This window comes from Sinocyclocheilus rhinocerous, unplaced genomic scaffold, assembly GCF_001515625.1.
Source record: "Sinocyclocheilus rhinocerous isolate Xijiao unplaced genomic scaffold, SAMN03320098_v1.1 scaffold76, whole genome shotgun sequence".
NCBI classification, from domain to species: domain Eukaryota; kingdom Metazoa; phylum Chordata; class Actinopteri; order Cypriniformes; family Cyprinidae; genus Sinocyclocheilus; species Sinocyclocheilus rhinocerous.
Window position 1 is genome coordinate 261613 of NW_015632724.1, and position 22669 is coordinate 284281.

General features: G+C 36.4%; 1 protein-coding gene across 1 annotated transcript in view; it reads left to right on the top strand.

Annotated features, from left to right (window-relative positions):
* LOC107742903 (tubulin polyglutamylase TTLL7) overlaps nt 1–16848 on the top strand; it is a 78880-nt gene extending 62032 nt beyond the window's left edge. Inside the window, exons 15-20 of the mRNA XM_016555984.1 lie at nt 60–387; nt 3523–3652; nt 7258–7338; nt 8246–8406; nt 11683–11856; nt 16480–16848. Of these exons, the coding sequence (XP_016411470.1) occupies nt 60–387; nt 3523–3652; nt 7258–7338; nt 8246–8406; nt 11683–11856; nt 16480–16597 (992 nt within the window). The 3' untranslated portion in view covers nt 16598–16848. The remainder of the gene's footprint in view (nt 1–59; nt 388–3522; nt 3653–7257; nt 7339–8245; nt 8407–11682; nt 11857–16479) is intronic.
* Nucleotides 16849–22669: the final 5821 nt, after the last annotated feature.

The following is a 22669-nucleotide window of genomic DNA, read 5'->3' on the forward strand; positions in this document are numbered from 1 at the left end:
CAAGAGGGTGTGTGAGTGTGTTTTAAATTGAAGTCAAATGCTTTGGTTCTTTGTTTTAGGTCGTGTTCATTGGAAACCTGTCCCTAAACCAATGCGAGGTCCTTCCTCCTCGCCCAATCTTTCCGGGCTCATCCGCCGCTCCATGTCCTGTCCGCGCTCCATATCCTCTCTGACTGCGCAATCACCTACCAATGAGACCAGGCGGCCAAAAACAGCCACTCACATGCCTAATGCATCGCCTGCGACTGCTCAAACTGCAGCCTCCATGACGCAGATGACCTCGATTCGACCCCACACAGCATGTCGCTCCCATTCGCTCAGTAGAAACAGCTCTACAAACAGAGTTCCACACAGCAGCAGTCTAGGTGCCATTCACCCCAATACGGCAAGTATCGGATTTCTCTCAATCACATGCAGGGAATATTCACAAATGACCATACTACTCATTCTGTTTATGCAGTATGTGTACTGCAATTCCATATGCATTGATTACCCAGTCAAAAGATTGCATTTGTCTGAATTTGCAGTACAATGTGGAATTAAGTGTCCCGCAAAGCAATAACCTGACCTTTGATTTCCAGTTTGATGAATGAACAGGAAGTTCCAGTTCCAGCTTAATTTACACCCCAAGAAATCAGAAAATAGGGAAATATAAAGTAAATTGTGCGTAATGAAAATTAGATTTAGAGTTTTTAGATTTTGCACTGTGACATTATATTAATGACACATTTTCAAATTCTCAATTCACAGTGAAAAAAAAAAAGATATGATAAATATTATATTATTATAGGCTACTATATCATGGTAGTGCTTCTTGCCATTAATATATGCACATTTAAATAAAAATATTTCAGAAATAATAATTCTAATCAGAATCACCACTGAGAATACAATTACTTTACAATTACCAATTCATTTTCTTGTTTTGATTTTGGGGGAAAATGTATTAATTTTTTTCTTTCTTTCTTTCTTTTTTTACTCATCAACTTCTCTTTCACATGGTCATATGTTTTCAGCATGTCAATATATGATTGGACCGAGCAAAGTAAAGAGATTTTTTACATAAAATTGGCAGAATAACAATGTTTCCCCCACCAAAATGGTTTCTATAAAGCAAAAGGCTACATCGTTTATTTAAGTGGAAATTAGTAATTTTGGTCACTGCTATTGACACTACTGCGGGGTGTCTGTGCAGCATAGAGTAAGCATTGCCAGAACACAGCACACGAGTGCTGAATGGAGTTCTCTTTCGCATCGCCTTGCACTTTGAGTGCTTTTCGCGTCTTCTAATGCTTTTAAATTGATTGAATGTTTAAATTGGTAAAGCTTTAAAAACATGTGCAAATGATAAACTTTCATGAGGACACAGCAGTGCCCCGATTGGGCCAGTGACAAATCCGTCTACTGTCCTCCTGAGCGAAGAGAGGCAGGCCTTTCTCTTCGAACCCTGATTATACTTGTATTTCATCCTGAACATAGACATACATATCTACACAGACACATCTATCTTTTTCTTTACCCTAGATGTCCTCTAGAGAATCTGAACAGATGTTCACAAAGATGGCTGATTTAGAGAAGATCTGGCAACACACCACCTGTGAAAATGACAAACATCATTTTTATTTTCCCATCGCTGTCCTGAGTCATTCTAATCCATCAAACAATAGATTCAACACACGCACAACACATAATCACTCACACTGTGTTTTCATACTCTGATAGTTTCTTCTCATTCTCCTACTCTTATAACCACTCTCGTTCTCTCACTCTCTCCGGGCACACCTTGGAGAGGAAAATCAGTCATATTGTGGAAAAAATTGGGAGTGTGAAGCTAAATTGGGCCTGTATTTACGGGCACATTCATCTCGTGAATACCAGCACTCCCCCTTGTTCAAACTCTCATTAAGGAATATTAATCAGGAAAACCAGCACACACACTTATGCTTTGTTTAATAAGACTTTAGATTGTGTTTAGCAAGACGGACTACTAAAGCTAAAAGCACTTTTCAGAATAATTGTATATAGGCTGCATGATCATCAAGTTAATAAGGCTTCATTTTCTAATAATGGAACCTGTTTAATTAGGATTTGTGCTCTTTCTATTCTTCTTCTATTTGTATTTTGTGCTGTGTTTGTAGTTCTCTGATAAGACTCCATAGGCACATTCAGTCTTTAGAAAGTTTTTGCTCAGTATATGAAGCCTTGAATATGATAAATCTCAGGAAAACATATACAGTAATCGTCAAAAGTTACAGATTCTTTAGTATTACTGTTTTTCACATTTTAGAATAATAGTAAAAACATTCAAAACTTTGAATTTATTATTATTATTTTTTTTCAAATTTAAAAAAAGCAACCAGCTTCATTAGAAACATCCTAGGATGATTTTAAAGTTCCTACAGTATGTACTGTATGCTGGACACCTGGCTGTTTTTCCTAAACTAGTCAGTCCAACTCGACTTTTTAATATAATATATATATAAATTATTGGAAGGCACAATTTATAGTAGGGCTGCCCTCGCCTAAAGATTTTTCTGGTCGACAAGTAGTCGTTCATTTTAAGCATTGGTCGACTAATTGCACTTTTATTAATAAATCATTTAAATCATGCTAATGAGCCTTTAATTGCCTACATAGCCTAATAAGCGCTCAAGCGCATGCATAAAGCTTGCCACAGCACACCGGCAGAAGTAATGATGATGAATGTGTCAGGGAAAAACAGTCAGATTAAACTGCATTAACATTGTAATAATCTATTGATAAACTAGTGTTTTCGGCTTAAGAGATGAATTCGGCGACACTGACTCGTCATCTCCACAGTAGTGGATGCACCTGCATGCAAGTTTCATACGAATTACATAATCTGAGAATATTAGTTTTTTCAGATTTGAATTGTTTCATTTGAAAGTAGACATTTTACTCTCTTTAGATATGTTTACACGTAAGTATACACGGAGTTTCACGCTCAAGTTCACAGAGACCGAGACGGCAGAAAGCGCATCCTGTTTGCTTTCATTATTTTACAAAACGCAATGTTTTGTTGTTATTGTGAGTGCACACAAATAAACGTAGAGGCTTTACAGATTCGAAAGATGTATTACTCTTATCCGTATAACCAAAATGACGGAGTATTTTAAGAGCAAGTATCCGCTATTAGGGGACAGCCCTAATTTATAGTTTATATTCTACATTAACATGCAGTTGTTACCTTAAGGAGCTATTGCTACTGTATCTGATCTAACCCTTAAATTTAGTTTTGTTGGTGTAACCTAATGTGTTTAGGTTGATTCAGTAGTTTTAAATACTATTTTTGACATGAATAGAATCAATCAGATGTTGTCATGTGAATTCTGACATTTTAAAACTATTGCTCAGTTCCTGAAACCTTACTTCTGAAACATAAAGATCACTGTTGTTTCTTCTGCACTGCTGCGATGGCCGAAACAAACCTGATGACTGCAGAGAAAAGAAGTCCCACTCAGTGATTCATCTTTATTGTGTTGGTTCTTTGCATGTTCGGGTGCAGGAGGAGACCCCGCTGAGTAAAGAGCAGGAGGCCGCGCTGATGCAGCAGACGCTGGCTGCGCTCGGGGAGATGAGGATTCGTTACCCGGGGAAGAGTGAGGAGGAGGCCGAGGCCGTGTTGGATGAGGTGAGATGCGCAGCTGAGAGAAAGCGCTTGGTCAGGGCAGGCGAACCGGCTGCTCTGTTCTCCTCATTCCCCGAACTAATTTGAGGACGTCCGAGCCATTCGCAGCGTCTCTCGTTGTATGTAGAGTCATTAGCCGTCCACCTGTATGCTTAATGAGATCCATTAGCTGTCTGCGCAGAAACACAGCTGGCCAACAGCACCTGTTTAAGACACTTTCCAGCATTCATTTACACTATTACTTTCACGCCGATAGATCTGGCGTACATCTGCACATTAACAATTATGGAAACACAGCATTTAGCAGGAGAAGCACAATTGAACTGATGCCGGTCTATTACCAGAGCTGTGAAATTGTAATTGGCGCCTTCCATGAATACGGTACACTTTGGTGATTATTTAATTTTAAACCATTAGAGGCACACTATTAGGTGTGTTAGGTAAATTCTTATCTAACATAAAATTAACCTAGCGTGAAAAGTAGCTAGTTTAAAACACATTGAATGCCTGAAAACACCCCGACCCCTATGAAGGTAAAAGAGTAGCAAAACTTGAGAGCTTTTAGATTTGAATTTTGAGAACTTGTTAAAGTTAAAGTTTACACTTGTAGCTCTTATGTAAAATGCTGTATGCTTTGATTTGCATATAGACAGTAATCAAAACACCTGTGGCTTAAATTCAAAGTTGCAGTAAAATAGTTACAAATGTGTAAAATGACATTCACATAAACAAAAAATATACACAAATGTATATTGTATATTTACTTTTGCACTTTGTTTTAGTCTCGCAACCACTGGTCAGCACTTACAACCTCTTACAGTACAATCTTAGCGCCTTCATGTTCACTATTACTTTTGAGTGAGTTTGAAAAACTCACTTGTGCACTTATAAGTGCAGATGTGAGAGAGTAAAACCCGGCATGGGGCTGAGGTACAAATAAAGCTGTTTTTTTGGTCGCTGTCTGAAATATTTAAACGCATAAGTATAAATTATTTGTAAAATGCAGGGAAATTATTTTTAATGAATATCATTGACCTTTCTCACAATTTCAGGGTTCTCAGAAGCAGAACTTGTCATGGTTGGTAAATTTCTATAGTGATGAATGGAAACTGCAATAAATGTAATTTTTGTATGACCATTTGCTCTATTAGCACAAGAAAATATCTAATATAGCATTTCTATGACTTTACAAAAGAGGAAAAAATAGAGAGAGATTGATTACGTTGATCAGAGGAGAGAAAGATGTCACATTTGCTGTCACTCCCTCAGCTGTTGTATTAGAATCACAGTTTTATGTTTTTTAATGCAAAGGTAATATAACACAAAGTACAGTTATAAATGTACTGTACATTTTTTTTTCAAAATGAAAGTATAAAAAAACGTTGCTAGAATTGTGATGCTAATAACCGTGGAAACTCATCATCACAGTCTGAGAAAATTGTTCATTACCCTTCACTCCGGTATGTTAAGCCACTACATTTATCTTGGCATGCATGTATTATCTAGTGAACAAATGATGCAACAACTTTCGACAGTATATCCTATATTGCATATACATTACAGTATGAGAGTAACATGGCTGTACCAACATATTATTAAATTAAAAAGCTAAAGGATGGGAATATGTTGCACCACGTTATATAATGACAGCCATAAAGACACAACTGAAAATGAAACAGGCAGAAAAAATTATGAAGGTAAGGATGCATCTTACCAATATAGTGCATAGTTAGGGTGTTGGCCAACAGATAAAGTTCACATTGCACTTGGCAATCAATGAATCAATGAATCAGTGAATCAATGAATCAATCAATCAAACAATCAATCAACCAATCAATCAATCAATCAATCAATCAGTCAATCAATCAATCAGTCAGTCAATCAATCAATCAATCAATCAATCAACAAATAAACCCGCCTACAGACTGTTGAATGGTCCGTGTGTTTTACAGCTTTCTACAATATGTACAATATTTGTAAATAAAAATTCTTTGTCAACATCAGATAAATTGCTTATTGTATTCAGCTGAAGACTTTAAGGTAACACTTCATTTTGATAGACCACTTCATACATTCTACTGACTATAAGTAGCTTTGCAAGTACATGTCAGCTTATTCTACTAACCCTAACCGTAACTTAACAATCTACTAATACTCTAATGAGAGTTAGTTGACATGTATTTGCAAAGTTACAGTAGAATGCTGTAGCCACTAAATAATATATTTTTAAAAAGCCTGGCAATGTACAAAAAGAAGAGCACAACAAAGACTAACTGAAATAGCTATAGACTAGTTTTCTTTGCTGTATCTAACAATACATATAAAGCAAGACTGATTAAAAAGACATTACAAACTTTAAACCAGGAAGTAACAATTTTCTACAGTCTAACAGGAAGAAAAATAACAAATTGCAGTGATAAGTGCATTTGTTAAGCATTCAACCCTCTATCACTGTTAGTTATTGTAAATATAATGTGGTCAAACAAATATTTATATTGAATTTATGGAATCAACGTAAACTCAGCACGCCTGAAACGACGATAGGTGCATGGGAACAAAATCAAACAAACAGTTGAATCAAAAATAAGTAACGAACCCGCACACTATCAGTACTTGCTAATTCTTAAACTTTATTTATCACGTGATATAAATGATATAAATGATATCATTTATCAATGATAAATACGTTTAAGAATAATATAATATTTAGTTTGACCTTCTGAGATTGATGATCAACATTTTGAAGGTTAAGTATCTTGTTTCACTGACACTTTGGTGAAAAAAATAAATAAATTATTTTTAAATAAACGTAAATGTTTGTAATTAATATTTTTGATGTTTTTGGTTTAATTCACAGTCTAAATGAGTTTTTAATGATAAGGAAGATAAATGATAAATATGACCATATTTATGCCATCATCTCACACTCAAAGCATGGACATAGTTCATCTACTCATTTTAGTGGCGTGTACGAGAATGTATTCACTAGAAGCGGTGTTCACTGGTGCGTGTTGTGCCACCGGGATTCAGTGAGGAGAGTGAGCATATTTTATTGATAATGTAAATGATGTAAATATATTCAAACATTCAGATCAATGTTCCAAAATGTTAAAAAATGTATATGTGGGGAGAGAACCCATGTGAATGGACTGATCTCATTCAAGGTGCTTGTGTTTGTAAAATAAAACAAAGATGCCTGCAGTAAAGATATAGATAGATAGATCGATAGATAGACAGATAGACATGCATATTACAATAATAAAATGAATGTCATTTGCCCCTTTAGATTCTTAACAACTGGAAATACCATAAACCAAAAGTGGCGTCTTACTGGCTGGGGAAGTTAGATGCCACCAAACAAAGGAAGGTGAGTGGACTAAATATGCATGAAGTTATGCAAGGTGAAAAAGTAAACACTCAATTACTTTTTGATAAGTTGGAGATTTTCAGCTGAGTCTCAGGTGACCAAACTGGATGGTGGATGAAAAAAAAAAAGAATGGAGGTCTTAAAAAATGCCATTTGGATCTGCCTTAGATAGATAGATAGATAGATAGATAGATAGACATGCATATTACAATAATAAAATGAATGTCATTTGCCCGTTTAGATTCTTAACAACTGGAAATACCATAAACCAAAAGTGGCGTCTTACTGGCTGGTGAAGTTAGATGCCACCAAACAAAGGAAGGTGAGTGGACTAAATATGCATGAAGTTATGCAAGGTGAAAAAATAAACACTCAATTACTTTTTGATAAGTTGGAGATTTTCAGCTGAGTCTCAGGTGACCAAACTGGATGGTGGATGAAAAAAAAAAAGAATGGAGGTCTTAAAAAATGCCATTTGGATCTGCCTTAACAGAACACATGATGCAACACATTGAAACAGTTCAAAGGCACTCAATTTCAGTGCTATTACAGTAGTGAACGACAGGTGGTTACAGCAGGTTACAGGTGTTTTGATTTGACGCAGTAGGGTGGACGTTGTAGGGTGGGCATGGCAGACTGATATAATGAGGGATTGTCTCGTTCCACAAGCTGATTATCAGCCGAAGTTTGAGGGATCAATCAGAATAGAGTTAACATGTCTCATATGAGGCCATTAAATCAAACATATTGTTGAAAGTCACATCACAGATGTCGACGAGCAGAATAACTGAGGGAGCTGAAGGGGGAAGAGGAAGATCGCTGAGACTCATGCCATTACTCTTCTTCTGAATTTTACTGTTCACAATTCATACCCCTCCAGTATATTTGGGAAGTCTGATTCATTTTAGCAAATTGGTTCGTTAGGACAATTAATTTCAATGAATGATTCACTGATTCATTTCAAAGAAGTTTCTGCAAAATACAGTAAAAATTTATTTAAACTATGTTACTGTATTTATGTTTTATTCCATTATATACAGTACATTAGTGGGATCCATAGTTTTGCTGTATTTAATATACATTTCTGGTTTTAATGTTGATTCTGTCTCTGTGAGGTCTTCTATTTGAAGTACAATTTTGAAGTTTTCGATTTTGAAGTTTCCCCAACATTATGTAATCTGCCTATTTGTGACCTCTTTTAGATACTTTTATTTATCTGATTATTTCAGGTTTTGGATATTGTTCGTACCAACATCCGCTGGGTGCTGCAGAGGATTTGGAGTGAACCGGATGTGGAGAGTTTACGTCTTTTTCGCCTTTTCAACCGCGTGTTTAACCGTCTGCTCTGGAGTCATGGTCAGGGGCTCTGGAACTGCCTCTCCAGCTGTGGGTAAGATACTTTTATTCTGCCTTAAAAGTGAACATGAAACGTCTCGGTTACGTATGTAACTTTCTATTCTATTTTAATTCTACTTTATCTACCGTATTAGCCCGAATATAAGACGACTCTGATTATAAGACGACCCCACCTTTTTCCAGATGTACCTTTTGGAAAAAGGCTTTTTAAAAAACAAATCTTGTTTTTTCTCAGTAAAACACATTTTGTCTTCAATTATTTTCATATTGCATATTTTTCTTATTTTTATTTTTGTTTTGAAAGTATGGTAAAAACTGGTAAAATGTACCAACAATCACATTTAAAAAAAATACCCTTTTTGATATACCATTAGGCAGGGTCTACAGTACGGACTCTCTGGAGCGGTTTTAGCAAGCCAACACTAAACCGGGGCCTCTCAGTGCTTCTACCCGTTTGAGGTGAGAACACAGGAGGATACCGGCTCCACACAAAGGCTATAGAATCTAGCGAACGTGTTGGGGGTCACCCAGCCCGCAGCTCTACAAATATCTGTCAGCGAGGTGCCACAAGCCAGCGCCCAGGAGGATGCAACACTCGTCGTCACAAATGAAGATATGGAACGATATTATCGCTCAGCTCCGAAGCAAAAAGCTGGTATGCGTTGCACTTGCTACCTTTTTATGCTCATGCTGTGATCAGCGGCAGCTGGATGCAATCATCGCATGCCAATGTCATTGGCTCGTTTAGTTTACAGTCGAAGTAGATTGGTCTCTCGCAGCGAGATCCCAAATTGTCGGTCACGACGAGACTTGTAGTGACCGACTGACAGGGAATTACAGTTAAGTCTATTTACCTTTACTTTATTAATTAACTTTCTTGGCACATCATTTCAAAGAAAAAAAATTGTCTTCTTAAAATTTCTTGTTTATGGAACTGTTGTGTAAAAACAATATCACACCCATAATTGTATTCTTGGTCAGAATATCAGTACAGCTGTGATTTACTGTGGCCAAGTCAAAACAGTGCTAATATTCAGAACAACAGCACTCTTGCTTGTGTGATATTGCCTAATTTGTATTTGCCAAAAAATACAATCATTATAGTGGCAAGGCCAATTAAAATATTGCAAAAGTAGTGTGTAACTTGGCAAGAGCTTCCCCAGCTCTATGAAGAATGATAAGGGAAAGATATTCCTAGTTTGTCTAGTTTGTGTCATGTCTAGTTTTAAATGTCCTTCATTTATTAATTTCACTTGTAAATGTCACTTAAAATGAGTTGGGAAGAGTGTTTAATGTAAAAAGGCATTTAGACAGAACATAACCCCGGCCATGAGAAAAATGGTCTCTGTTTTGTCTTTATTGACTCAATCGTAAGTCTTGATATAGACTTTTACTTCCTCAGAGAGCCGCACATAGAAGCATACACGCTTGCTGTTATAATACACATAGAGCTTTACATGCTGCGATTTTATCAGTTCTGAGCGCAAACAGCGGGGACACCTTCTTATTGACCGCCTTTCTCCCTCCAGTCATTGTGAGTGCTTCTCAGGGGCTTTGTGTGGCCCAATCACTCTTGTAATTGCCACAGAGTGAAGGATGTTATATAGCCAGGTTTAGACCATTTGGAGTTGATGAGAGCGAACACAGCTCTAGGGGATTAGAGGCAGTGCCAGCGACCCATGCTGCTTCTGTTTAATCAGGGACTGACGTGTGAAGGTGGCCTGTGAGCCGTTAGCACAGGAAGGAGATAGCAGTGGGAGAGCACTGTAGAGCCTCCCTGCCTGTAATGTACAATTCAAAACCATAGAAGTTACATTTCATCATCTCTACAATGAAACCTCATTTCCTCCACCAAAAGAGAAAATACTTTTTATCTTTTCTTTCTTCAACAAAAGCTAAACGAATGAGAATCAAATCTTTTAACCTTCCTCATGGTTTGTTCCAGTTCTTTTTGTAAAAGCTGGAAGAGTATGACCCTTATTGCGTCTATGATGGTATATATGATAGTATAAATCTAAAATTTAAAAATATTATTTTCCAGTGAAAATATGTCAACATCCTTCATTGAAAAAATGATACAGTGAACCAAAAATACAAAAAAAAAAATACTTTAATTTGTTACAGCCAAATTAATTTTTATTCAATTATATTTATGATTTGGTTCAAATCTTTAATTTTGATTTAATGTTAATCAAATATATATATTTATATTATATTATATTTTTTTTTTGCAAAGACAAAAAACACTTATACAAAGTAAAAAATATTATTTGTTATAAAGATCATGCACTGAAAAAGTGTGTTGGATTTGCATGATTTAATCATACATTGGTTGTAAATGAATCAATTAAGTAACACAAACATAATTTGTTCACTTGAGCAGATTAAGTAGTATCAAAGGGATTTTATACAGATCCCTGACAGGATTTAATTCATCCAATTTAATTTATATATTTTTGTCACATCACTGAATTGTAATGTAACTTGGCATAAACTAGCAGCAAGCAAGAGCACATAATAGCATGTTTAATATATTACGTAAACAGCTTAAGTAAAGCAACAAAGACATACTCTGTATGTACCTTAACCTAAGCAAAAACTCCACTCCTCACGACATTAAAAGAATTAATTTATCTAAAAGCAAAGAAATGAAGTTTAGAAAGAGAAACAACATTTTATCTGTTATCCCATTTTTTTTTCAGTGTACAAAAATGTAACTCTGGCTTAGTCAGGAAAATAGATTTTCAGTAATGCAGAAAAAAAAAATCAGCTGTAAAGCAGCTCTAAAAAGAGGACAATAGTAAACTTATAGTACATTTTCCAGTTAAAGTCAGTTCATCGTTGATTCAGTGATATCATCGTCCAGCTCAGTTCAGTTCTCCTCAAATGGTGTCTGTGCAAACAAGCCCACGATATTGCCAAATATTAAGTGTGCCCAACTAAGCAAGCCAAAAGGCGACAGTGGCAAGGAACCAAAACTCCATCAGTGACAGAAATGGAGAAGAAACCTTGGGAGAAACCAGGCTCAGTCAGGGGGCCAGTTCTCCTCTGGCCAGATGAACCAACATGGCGTGGTTTATTTTGAGGCTGCAACACAAGGAAGACTGGACTGGCATCACTCAGAATATTCATCCAGTTCCTTCTTATTTTTATTTAATTTCACCTTGTAAAATGTGACTCATCCATTTTTTTTTACTGTTTTGAATCTTTAAAAGATAACTATGTCATTCTGTTACTATGTTATAAAAGTATGCATACCATGATATATAATGTAGACTGTAGGATTTATGTGTGTATTTTCCTCCAGCAGGTCATCATGGGAGAGTGTTTTCAGTAAGAGCAGTGAGGTGGTTACCGCGCAGGAGCTGAGGTGCTGCCAGCGTGTCGTCCAGTTGTGTAGAGACTGCCTGCTTGTAGTCTACAAGTTTGTGGCTGACTCCCGTGGTTCGCTCAGTGGACTTAGCCCAGACTGGGACGACACAAGGTATAGTTACTTCATCAAGTGTGCATGACAACACTGCTATAAGAACGTACTGACACTCACATCACCATTAGTACAGTTGACACTGCAGAACGGCATTTGATGTGAAAGTTCAATAATGAAAGAAAATCAAGTGGTTCATTGCATCATGCAACCTCATTTAAAGCAGGGGACGTCCACATCTTAAACTTCTGCAAACTCTGGGACTAAACTCTACTGATACTGCATTCACGTTGAATTTACTACAATTATGAAATGACAACTCAGAGATTCTAGTCTAAACTGTCCACATGCTCAGACACAGTTACACAGACACAGACACATTTTGTTTCTATTTCTTTGCCATGTTCAATTCAGATTTCTACAAATGTGATTAGCTGAATCAGGTTTGTTAGGTCTTTACACTGCAAAGGTGGAACAGAAGCTGCAACTGAAGTGGTTTTTATACATAAAGAGGTGTTTATAACAGTATAAAATTACATTTACTCAAGAATTACAAATCACTAGACACAATAAATCACACTGATTCTTAAAATACGGTCACATTTACCATTGCTATCTATTATTATATTAAAAACTATTTCTTTTTATTCTTATTTAAGTATGAATGTCACCTAAAAATATTTACAATACATTCTATGAAAACAAATCTCATCTATTTAACATTAAAGCAAATACATTTTGTGTTAAGGATGTTTAGTTATTTTTTTAATGCAAAAGTACAATTAGTATGAATTAATGTATTGAATTAGTATTTTTAAAATCCAGTAATTTCAATAGAAATCCACATCATCTGGAGTTTCATGTGAGGGTGAAAAAGTTCCCCAAACAGATTTCTGTTCTTATAAATTCAGTGTGACCAACATAAAGCTTCTTGGTTTGAAAGTGACTTCTGTTTGAGAGGTGCTTCCCGCATCACAACACTGTTAACAATGGATAAGGGACTTTTTGTCAACCAAATATCACCAGAATTTCTCTCCTATGACCATACCTTTTTTTGCGAAGAGCATTTTTATTTTTATTTGATAGAAAATGTTGTATTATTAGAGCTGATCAGCTCAATGTAATTCATCCACCTTTTTGACGTGCTTATGCAGATTTTGTATGAATTTTACCTGAGATTACAGGGTTTAACTTTATTGTGATGGCATGACAACAAAGTTGAAATATTGAACAGTTTGCCTGCATTGTAAGTGCCTTTGCCAACACAGTTTCCTACATAAGCTTAAGGACTTTAGTGTAACTTAGAATCATGCAGAATTATTTAGTTTGAATTCCGTCTTTCGACCCTGACTTGTTGACTGCCGTGTTTGCTGGACATCTCTCATCCTGTGATTCTGTCCCCTTGGGCTGTATCTTTTGGTTTTGTATTTGAACCTTTGTCCACCTGCTTGCTTCTTTTTTGTTTTTTTGCTGGATTTCCATGGAGAGACCAGCCAGTCATTTTCGATATCTTCTCCACTCTCCATCCCAGCCAATATCCGCTCTCTTCTCACACTTGTGTTCTCTCAGGACATGCCTCATTGACGACTCATTGCTGGAACGGCCCTTGGGGATCCGTTATTTTTCAATCAGCCAGCATCTGCTTTGCCTCGTTAGGAAATTGATGCCTTGGTAACAGTCTCATCCTCGCTTCTTACTCCATCGCCTCCTCCCCCTTCCTTGTTCAGATCCATCAGGTGACTGTCCTCTCTCTTGGATAGAAGGAGAAGAGGTCAAGTGACAAGAAATGTGCACTTTGTCCAAGAGATTAACTGTAACCATAAGTCAATACAAAATCAAAACTCACCTCATATACTTCGTTTTCCAGATCGTACGATATATCAGCACACATATATCAATCCCAAGAAATGTGTTTGGAATCTTTGATCAAAATATAATAACTTGCTCTGCCTCTGAAAAAAAAAAACTACTTTTCATTTGACATCACCCAAATCCTTTTATTTGTATGCCCCTCCTCTAACCATCTGTTATATGTATGCAATGCCAATGTGTTTTACCATCCAATCAATTTCATATGAACAAAATCCAAAAAGTCCCACGCTACATTTTTGTAATTTGGAAATTTTTCAGGTTTTGGAGATACGGTACGTGATTTACCCATCATAAACACAAAGTGGTGCAAAACTTTACTTTTAAAAGTTACATTGTTGCATTACTCCTAAAAAAGTAACTAATTACTGTAGATATATTCATTTATAATTTGAGCAATCTAGTTTGTGCTTACTGCTCGATTGCAGTGTACAGTCTTATGTTGATAAATAAGAAGAAAAGTTACACCTGTTATGCATTTGAAAACAGAACTTGGGCATTATGGTGAAGTTTTAATAAAGCATTATTTCAAAAAGGGGTTACATGTAAGGTATTACCACCAAACTCTTTAGAATTCAGTGTTTAGTCATTTAAAGTAATAGCAGCCTGTACAATAATTTTAGAATGAATGAAAACAGGACACTTTCATGGTTGCACAACAACACGGTTGCATAAGATGCAACGGAAAGTTTTGTGAGAATTTTTATCAGGATGTAAAACTACGGAAACCTTTCTTAACTTTTGAGAACCGTAATATGGTATTTGGTGAATAAGGAAGTCTCCATTTTCTCTTGAAGTGTCTAAAAGTACCCTCTCAAAGTTTTATGCACCGTGTGGCAGTTGGGTGATAGAGTGTAGGCTTTAAACAAGCAAACAGACGTGAGATATGTGCAGATCTCCGAGCGATTGAGTGTAATTAGTAAAGCACACACACGTTCGAAGGTTAGACAGCCGGCGGTTCTCCAGGGGCTTTGCACTGGCAGGTTTTTCCAAGAACTGCTCAATGATCAAAAGCCAAAGACCTGGAGGAATCCTCACAGAGGTCCAATTAAACACTGCCTGCAGCCTGATTGGACCCTGAGTGATGGAGCTCTCTCATGGATGAGACTTCCTTACAGGGAATTCTTCAGAGCCAGAAAGGCTCACCTCCATATATGTTCATATTTGAATTTCATATTCCTTTGACATTTCCTTTTGTTGACCAAACTCAGCAGTCTGTAGTATAAAATATGGTAATGAGGCTCAACCCCAACCCAAAACCATTTCCTGAGAACTCACCTGTCTAGAGTTCCCGGAGGGAAGAACCAAAGCATTGGGTCTGAAAGCTTTAATGAAAGGAACATAGGGAAAGATTACGTGCGCATAATGTGAAAGGTGGCTCAATGTGTGCATTGGACATATTTATCGATATCCATCATTGTCCAGGGTTTTATGCTCCATAACACACAATGCAGGACATCTGCATTTATTATTATGCATTACCGATTGGAGTAAATGCATTGCAAATACATGCCTAGTGCAGTATCATGAGTAGATTCTTTCTGCAGCAGGGGCTTTAGAACAAATCTTCTTTTGTTAGATAAGAAGCGGTCCTAATTTGTACTGGCATTATGTTTTGCTGTCATAACTACAGCGTTGCATTCGTACAAAGCCACTTTCTGGACTTGCTTCGTGTGATTTAATTAAAAAGAGACGTGACACTCCTACTATTGTTTTTTTTTTAATTTTTTTTATATCCATTCATACAAACAATGATTTGAATACACTTGAATACACAACCTTTTCAATTTTTGAATTGTTATAAAATATATCTGAATAACTGAATTTCTTGAAAAATACTTGATTAGGTATTAAAGGGATAGTTTACGCAAAAATGACAATTCTGTCATCATTTACTCACCCTCAAGTTGTTCCAGACCTGTATGAGTTGCTTTCTTCTGCTGAACATAAAAGAAGATATTTTGAAGAAAGTGAATAACCAAACCATTGACTTACATTGTATGGGGGGAAAAAATGGTATTGAAGTCAATGGGGACAAGAAGTTGTTTGGTTAGCAACATTCTTCAAAATATCTTCTATTGTGTTCTGCAGAAGAAAGAAATTCATACATTTTTTATTTATTTATTCATATTTACATTTTATTATTTATGATTGGTTACAACTGTCTTTTACAGACATAAATCTAAACCTAAATATGAAAATATGAAACATATGAAAAGAACTTGAGTTCATTACTAACTATTAGAAATGTATGAACTATATAGACATCCATATTTGTCATTCCCCCAAAAAACTTTTTATTTACCAGTACTAAAATTAAAAAAAAAGCAGCTAGCGGTTTATTTAAACGATTTTGTGTATTCAGCGTATTGAGCACAACTTGTGTTTTATTGTCACTGTTATTTAATTAATTAACAGTTTAAATTGCCTTGCTTCGAGTGGAATTATAAATAAGCTGCTCTGCAGTTAGATAGTGTGGGTCGTCAGCTGTCCAGGCTGGTTACCCTCCTTGTCTCTGTGTAGGCCATAATTATCTAACCTGTTATCCTCTCTCAGAACATCCTGTGCATTAAACAAGTTCTTATCTGTTAAAACAAGTCACGTTCAGCCACTCGTGTCACTCATTGTTAAAAACGGCACAGTGTAAACGTGAGGGTCAGCGGAGGGGACCGGAATCTAAAGCATCAGCTGGAGGAGGATTGGAAGCGGAGAGGGAGGAAAAGTGCCTGATCTTTTTAGCTGACCTTTGTGCGTCTAATCCTGTTTTTGAGTCTGGCCAACCCCCATGTCTGATTCCTCTCTCCGTCTGTGTAGGTATCTGCTGCCAGTCACCTCCCAGTTCATCATCAAGTGGCCGTCATCTAGCTTCGGCCGCTCGACGTCCTCCACTCGCCCCCGAAGCGTCTTTACCGCACGGATGGGTCACTTCTGATGGCCACTGGACTCCGACACCTGCTGGGGGAGACCATATCCAGACTTTAGATATCCAGACCTGAGGGCATAACGTCTGAGACCTTCGCAAACTCCAGCAGCATATTTAAGGGGATTTGCCCGTCTGCATTGTTAATGCATCAGATGCATATGATCGAGCAGTCCCTGCCTCCTGTTCGCTGTAAAATATCTGCTGCATTGCTATCTCCTTTAGAATGCTTGTAAAGATGAAGAACATGAATTTATTTTCAAGACTGTACATTTTATTCAATGGATTCCAGTGAATGTTTCAGTGTCATGGAAAAAGAAAAAGGTCATGTTCAAGTTGTTTTTTTTCTTTTTAACCATGGTGTAATTTCCTTTTCACAGTTTTTCCCTAAATCATTTTGTCGATTAATATACAACGTCACTTTCTTAATAGTAACTTTATATTTTAGCTCATTTAGTCTATTTTAAATTCTTCTCAGAATTAAAATTGTAATAATATGGGGCCGTTCACACAGGATCTCGACAGATTGAACAGCTTTTAACTCTTCAAGGCACCTGAAAACATTCATATCGTGAGGGGGAAAAAAAGTGTTGCAACAGCCAGAGATTTGTATTCCAGTGTGGGGGACCTTGTGTATGTTTCATTTGATTGAACAAGTCAGTTTGAATTATTCATAAAAAAAAATACAAATAAAATAACAATAAAACAAAACAAAACAGGTAGCACTTTACGTAAAGCCTTTATGTATAACAACGCATTGTAAAGTTATTAATTATGTGTTCTCTAATGCATTATATCTTTTCATAAATAATTGTAACCAAAGTTAAAATGCATTATATTATTTGAAGGTTTGTATGTCATGTGTTTTAATGCATTTATACGTTCTAAACATGTAACAATGAATAGATAATGTATGTTTCATTTGATTTAACAAGTCAGTTTGAATTATTCATAAAAAAAAATACAAATAAAATAATAATAAAACAAAACAAAACAGGTAGCACTTTACGTAAAGCCTTTATGTATAACAACGCATTGTAAAGTTATTAATTATGTGTTCTCTAATGCATTATATCTTTTCATAAATAATTGTAACCAAAGTTAAAATGCATTATATTATTTGAAGGTTTGTATGTCATGTGTTTTAATGCATTTATACGTTCTAAACATGTAACAATGAATAGATAAGTATTATAATGAATTGGAATTGTGGTTACAATTATTCATGAGATCATGCAATGCATTATAAGGTATATTATAAGGGATAATTAATACATTAAAACTACTTTTATAATTCATTATAAAATATAGGCCTTAAGTAACGTGTTGCCGAACAAACAAAACATGCATGTGTGCATGCAGTCAGGAAGGACAACACAATATAAAGTTGAGTCACATGCAATTGACAAGCTCGCATCCTAATATTTTTTTTTTTAATATGCCATTCTGCAGAAAAAAATAAATGCATAAAAATTGTAGATGAAGAGCTTAAAAATCGTGCAAATGGAATGCGTCCTGTGTGAATGCCCCACTAAGAATGATTTAGAAAGGGAAAGAGTTAGTATTAAGGGGTTAGGTGTTGAAATTGGAGTCAGGTTTAGGGTTAAAGGTTAGGTGTATGGTTTTATGAGTATTATAGAGTTAGGAATTAGAAATGCTTACTGTTTGAGTAAATGCTTTGCATTATACTAGACTATAGTTGCCTGTTCTGAACTAAAAGCTGAGATCACCTATCAACTTAAGGGACGCAAGTCTCTTTTGCATAACTTTTATGAGCCATATTGTGTAGATGCAAATATGAACCTCAGCGTCTGAGCTGTCTGATGTGAAGTGCTGATGAAAGGGATTTTTAATATTGCTGCTGGTAGAGTATGTTTGGTAAATTCTCTATGAGCTCAATGTGCTAAAACTTGGATGGCTGCATCTTGAGGATACTTGAATTAATTTATGTTGTTTATTTTATTAAAAGGTCTGTGTTTACATCTAATTTCAAGTTTGTTTTAAACATGCTTGTTCATTTTAACCGTGGCATTACCAATGTATCAGTGGCTTTATGAACGGAATAACCTTTTATGAAAGTACTGTAATAAGTGCTAATCGCAGAGCTTTGCTTTGGATCTAATTAGGATAAATGTTCATGTAGTGTTTTAGTAAAAGTGACCTGGATGTGCCAGCTCAAACCACGCTGTGCCAACACTACTCACAACCAGCAGTGTGTTACTGAGGAGCTCTATGTGACTTGGCAATATTTATCATTCATGGGATTTTCTCTTCAGAATGTGCTGTTTAAAAAAACCTTGGCTGCCGGGTTTTCTTGTTTTGGTAAGTAAGAGAAACTGTAGTGACAGTGTTCTGACAGTCTACTATGTAATTTCCACTGAAAACAGCGATAACCCAGCATTTATTCATCAGACCATTTCAGGTCATTTTGCCCAACGTACCATCATGTCACAATGCCAAATATTATTTTTGCCTGGATTTTCATTCAGGAGAATGGTTTTTAATAGCAATAAAAGGCTTAAAACATCTAAACAGACTCCAGAATTCTATTTGAGAATCTCATTGAGCGGCATCTGACCTTTCTGACTTCTGCTTCTTTCTCCTGAGGGTTTCTTAACACAAGGTACCTTATATGCACCACACATACACTTCCACAGCATGACACTTCATGTCATTCCACACAGTCTCGCGTGAGATTCCAGAGCATAACCTTGTCATGTTTTGATCTAACCTAAGGTCATTCTCGAAAACTAAAAACTACACCGTAAAACTCCTCGTTTCTTCCCTTGTCTCTTACAACAAAAGAAAGACCGTGACAGAGTTACTTAGCAACAGCTGAGAGAAGCATTGAGATTGAAACGTGTTAGCACCTCTGTGTGATTCTTGAATCAAAGAAATTGTCAACAAAGTGTCAACAAAGTGTCAGCAGCTGACACTTGATGTGAGTTTTGATTAAAGTCAGTATATTCTGCTTACAGTATTTTTTTTGCAGTTTTGCTAGCGTCAATAGATTTGCTGTCCTTAGTTAACGTGCTTTTACACTGACAGCGATTTAACTTAAGTTGCTGCACTGTTGTTTGGCTGTAGTTATTACTACTTTACTGCAGTATTCAACTGTATCAAGGGAAAGATCACTTGAGCGCCATTGTCTGCATTTCCTTTGGTGGTTACCACACTGCATTGCTGTTCAGTTGAACTTTGATTTGAACTTTGTGTATAATTGTGTGTAATGCACTGCTAGTAGCACCTAATGAAACTGCAAAAAAAAAAAAAAACTTTCCAAATACACTTCCTAAACATTTCTACTGATCATTTGACCATGACCTCTGTCTGTTTTGATTGTTCCAAAAGGTAGTTCCACCTTCAACTCACACTATTGGTGCTACTAGCTACTTACTGTACCTGATAATAACACATCCGGTGTAATGTCACAAACATCTAGGTTCACACACTTTTTCACACACCAAAATCTGGAAGGTTAGGACGATTCCAAGGGCCCAAGATTTACATGATTTTTACCCTCGTGCAAGTGGCCTCCGGGCCTTTTAGCAGCATAAGAAAAAACAAAAAACAAAAAAAACGAATGGATTACTAGGAAAGCGTGCAAGGAGCACTTCTCTTATTAACATTGTGTCTACACTTTATTATAATGAGAGGATTCATGAGCTCTCAGCAGTCAGCATTGATCAAAACTGCGGCATTTTGAGTGGTGAGTGGATTCTGAATGAAAACACCTCTGCTTGGTCATTGCATTCAAGAAATCAACAGATAGCCTACTGTATGTCTGTAATTGGATCAACGCTGCAAAAACACGTAAATAGAAATATTTAAAGCTCTCCAGAGTGCAAACGCAAATACACACTGGAGTTTTTGCTAAATATGTTTCGCCATATTTTTACAGCTTCAATTGAGGGTGCCCTTGCTTTCGTTTGAGGGTGCTTAGCACCTCTAGCATCCCTGTAGACCGTACTTGGATACAAACAGCTGATTGTATGCAAATAATAAAATATGTAATGACTATATCATACATATTTTAGGCGTGAAAAAAACATCAAGATATTTTGAGAAACTAGCTATATGATCATAAAAATTTTCATGCCTTTCAATACTGACGGCAGAGGTTTTTAATAAAGCAATCGGTTACCGGTAGCCATGTCTGTATAGTGCTAGAGGGCACTTTTAGCGTGTGTATAGATACGCAAAAAAGCTAGAAATTAAATTGAGCATTTATATACACTAAAAAACAAGCTGTTTATCATTTTTATGGTTTTTAATGAAATAATTTTTAATAATGAAAATTAGTTTGTGCCTGCTTGTTCTATTAATTAGTGTCAGAACCGTTAAAGAATAAAGATTTTCCATATTTCATTTCTAAGTGTTAAAAAAGGAAAAATGAATGGACGCAAAAGTACACGGACCGGCAGGCAGCCTGTTTGTGTTTATAATCATGCTATTGCAAACTAAACTTTATTTATTTTATTTAGTCATTTATCAGAAAAATTCAACTAAAACTTTTATAGATTTTATATATATATTTTTTGTATTTAGATCCAGTTGTGCAGATTATCATGATGAACTGTAAGAATTGTAAACTATTGTTGTTCTGTTTTGTGCAATAATACAAAAGCCAATGGAAAAATCCTATTTCTGTCAAAGGAGCTAGGGTGATGTAATCTTTTTGGTTGGCCTACAAAAATATGTCATCACTGCAGCACTGTAGTTGTCTAAAATGAACAGAACATGACTGGTGCATGTCTGTCAACTGAAGGCATTTTCAGCACAAAAGAGCATATCAGACACTTACAGTTTAGACAGCTCCATCGATTATACTGTGAACGATCTAGTATTGTCATGTTGTGACAGTGTAGACTCCTCCAGTGTAGAAGTAACCACAAATCAGCTCTTTACAGGGTAGGAGATATTAAGTCAGAAAATATTTTGATATTCTCTTCATACAGTAAAGGTCTACTCAAAGAGAGAGGATAGAATAAAAAAATAAAAAAAACACAAACAACACAAAACAATTACAGAGATTGTGCAGCCCCATATACTCCATCTGTAATTCTTGTTCAATATTTTCTTCCTGTGTCAGTGGGGCTATATCCTCCTTTAAAATTAATTGTTTACTGATCTTTAACTTATTTTAAGCCAGAAAGAGAAAGTTACTTTTTTTGTAGAAACCCTTCATTAAAATCTGTATTTTGTAAAGGTAGTAGGTTTGTGTAATGAAAGTACTCTATTGCACCACTTGAGTCACAACCATACAGAGGCATGTTAGAATTACTGTCTCTTGAGCCCTCTACTCTGCAGCCGTTCTGTTGCCCACATATAAAGGTCTCTGGGTGCCTATTTAACGGATCATAGCCATAGACGCCTTCATGCGCTGTAAAGTGCGAGTTTAAAGCCTCAGATTACCTGTGAACGGCCAACAAGAATAGTATGATTCTGAATGCTGCCACTTTGGGATTTGAAAGTACTTATGGTGAAGTTTGCTTTTTTCCTGTCTTGCTGCCACAAAACCGACTCCAACCACAGTGTGGGCATTTCCACTGCTCAGCTAAGTAAGTGTAAGAAGAAAAGCCCATCTGCCAACTGGGGGCTCGTCCGGGATCCTTCTGGAGATTATCGTTGCCTCCGCTCTAGCCAGTTTTGCAGACAGACCCCTATGCACTGATGTTCTGAGCTCAGGGACTCAACAGCTGTCTGGTGGTCGCAACTCCCTCTTTCATGTCGAGTGCTGATGTATTCAACAGGCTCATTCAAAGCACTTGGTTAATTAGAACTCTGAAGTGTGGTGATTCATACCTTTACCTTTGCCCCCCTCAGTCATTGTGAAGGACAGCTCACTAAATGAAAATGGATTCATTAACATCGATGACTTTATTCAGCTACATTTCTCCTTCAGTCTTCTGTAGGAATGCGAGAAAAGTCCATCTTGCCTCCTGTCCATCTTCTCTTGACCCAGTTGCAAGTATTGATTTAAGATTACAAGCAGCCACAGTGATGGCTCAATTCTCACCGAGCAACTAACTTCTGCTACTGTGAGTTGTAGTGGTCAATTAATGAGGAGAATGAATGGTCTTG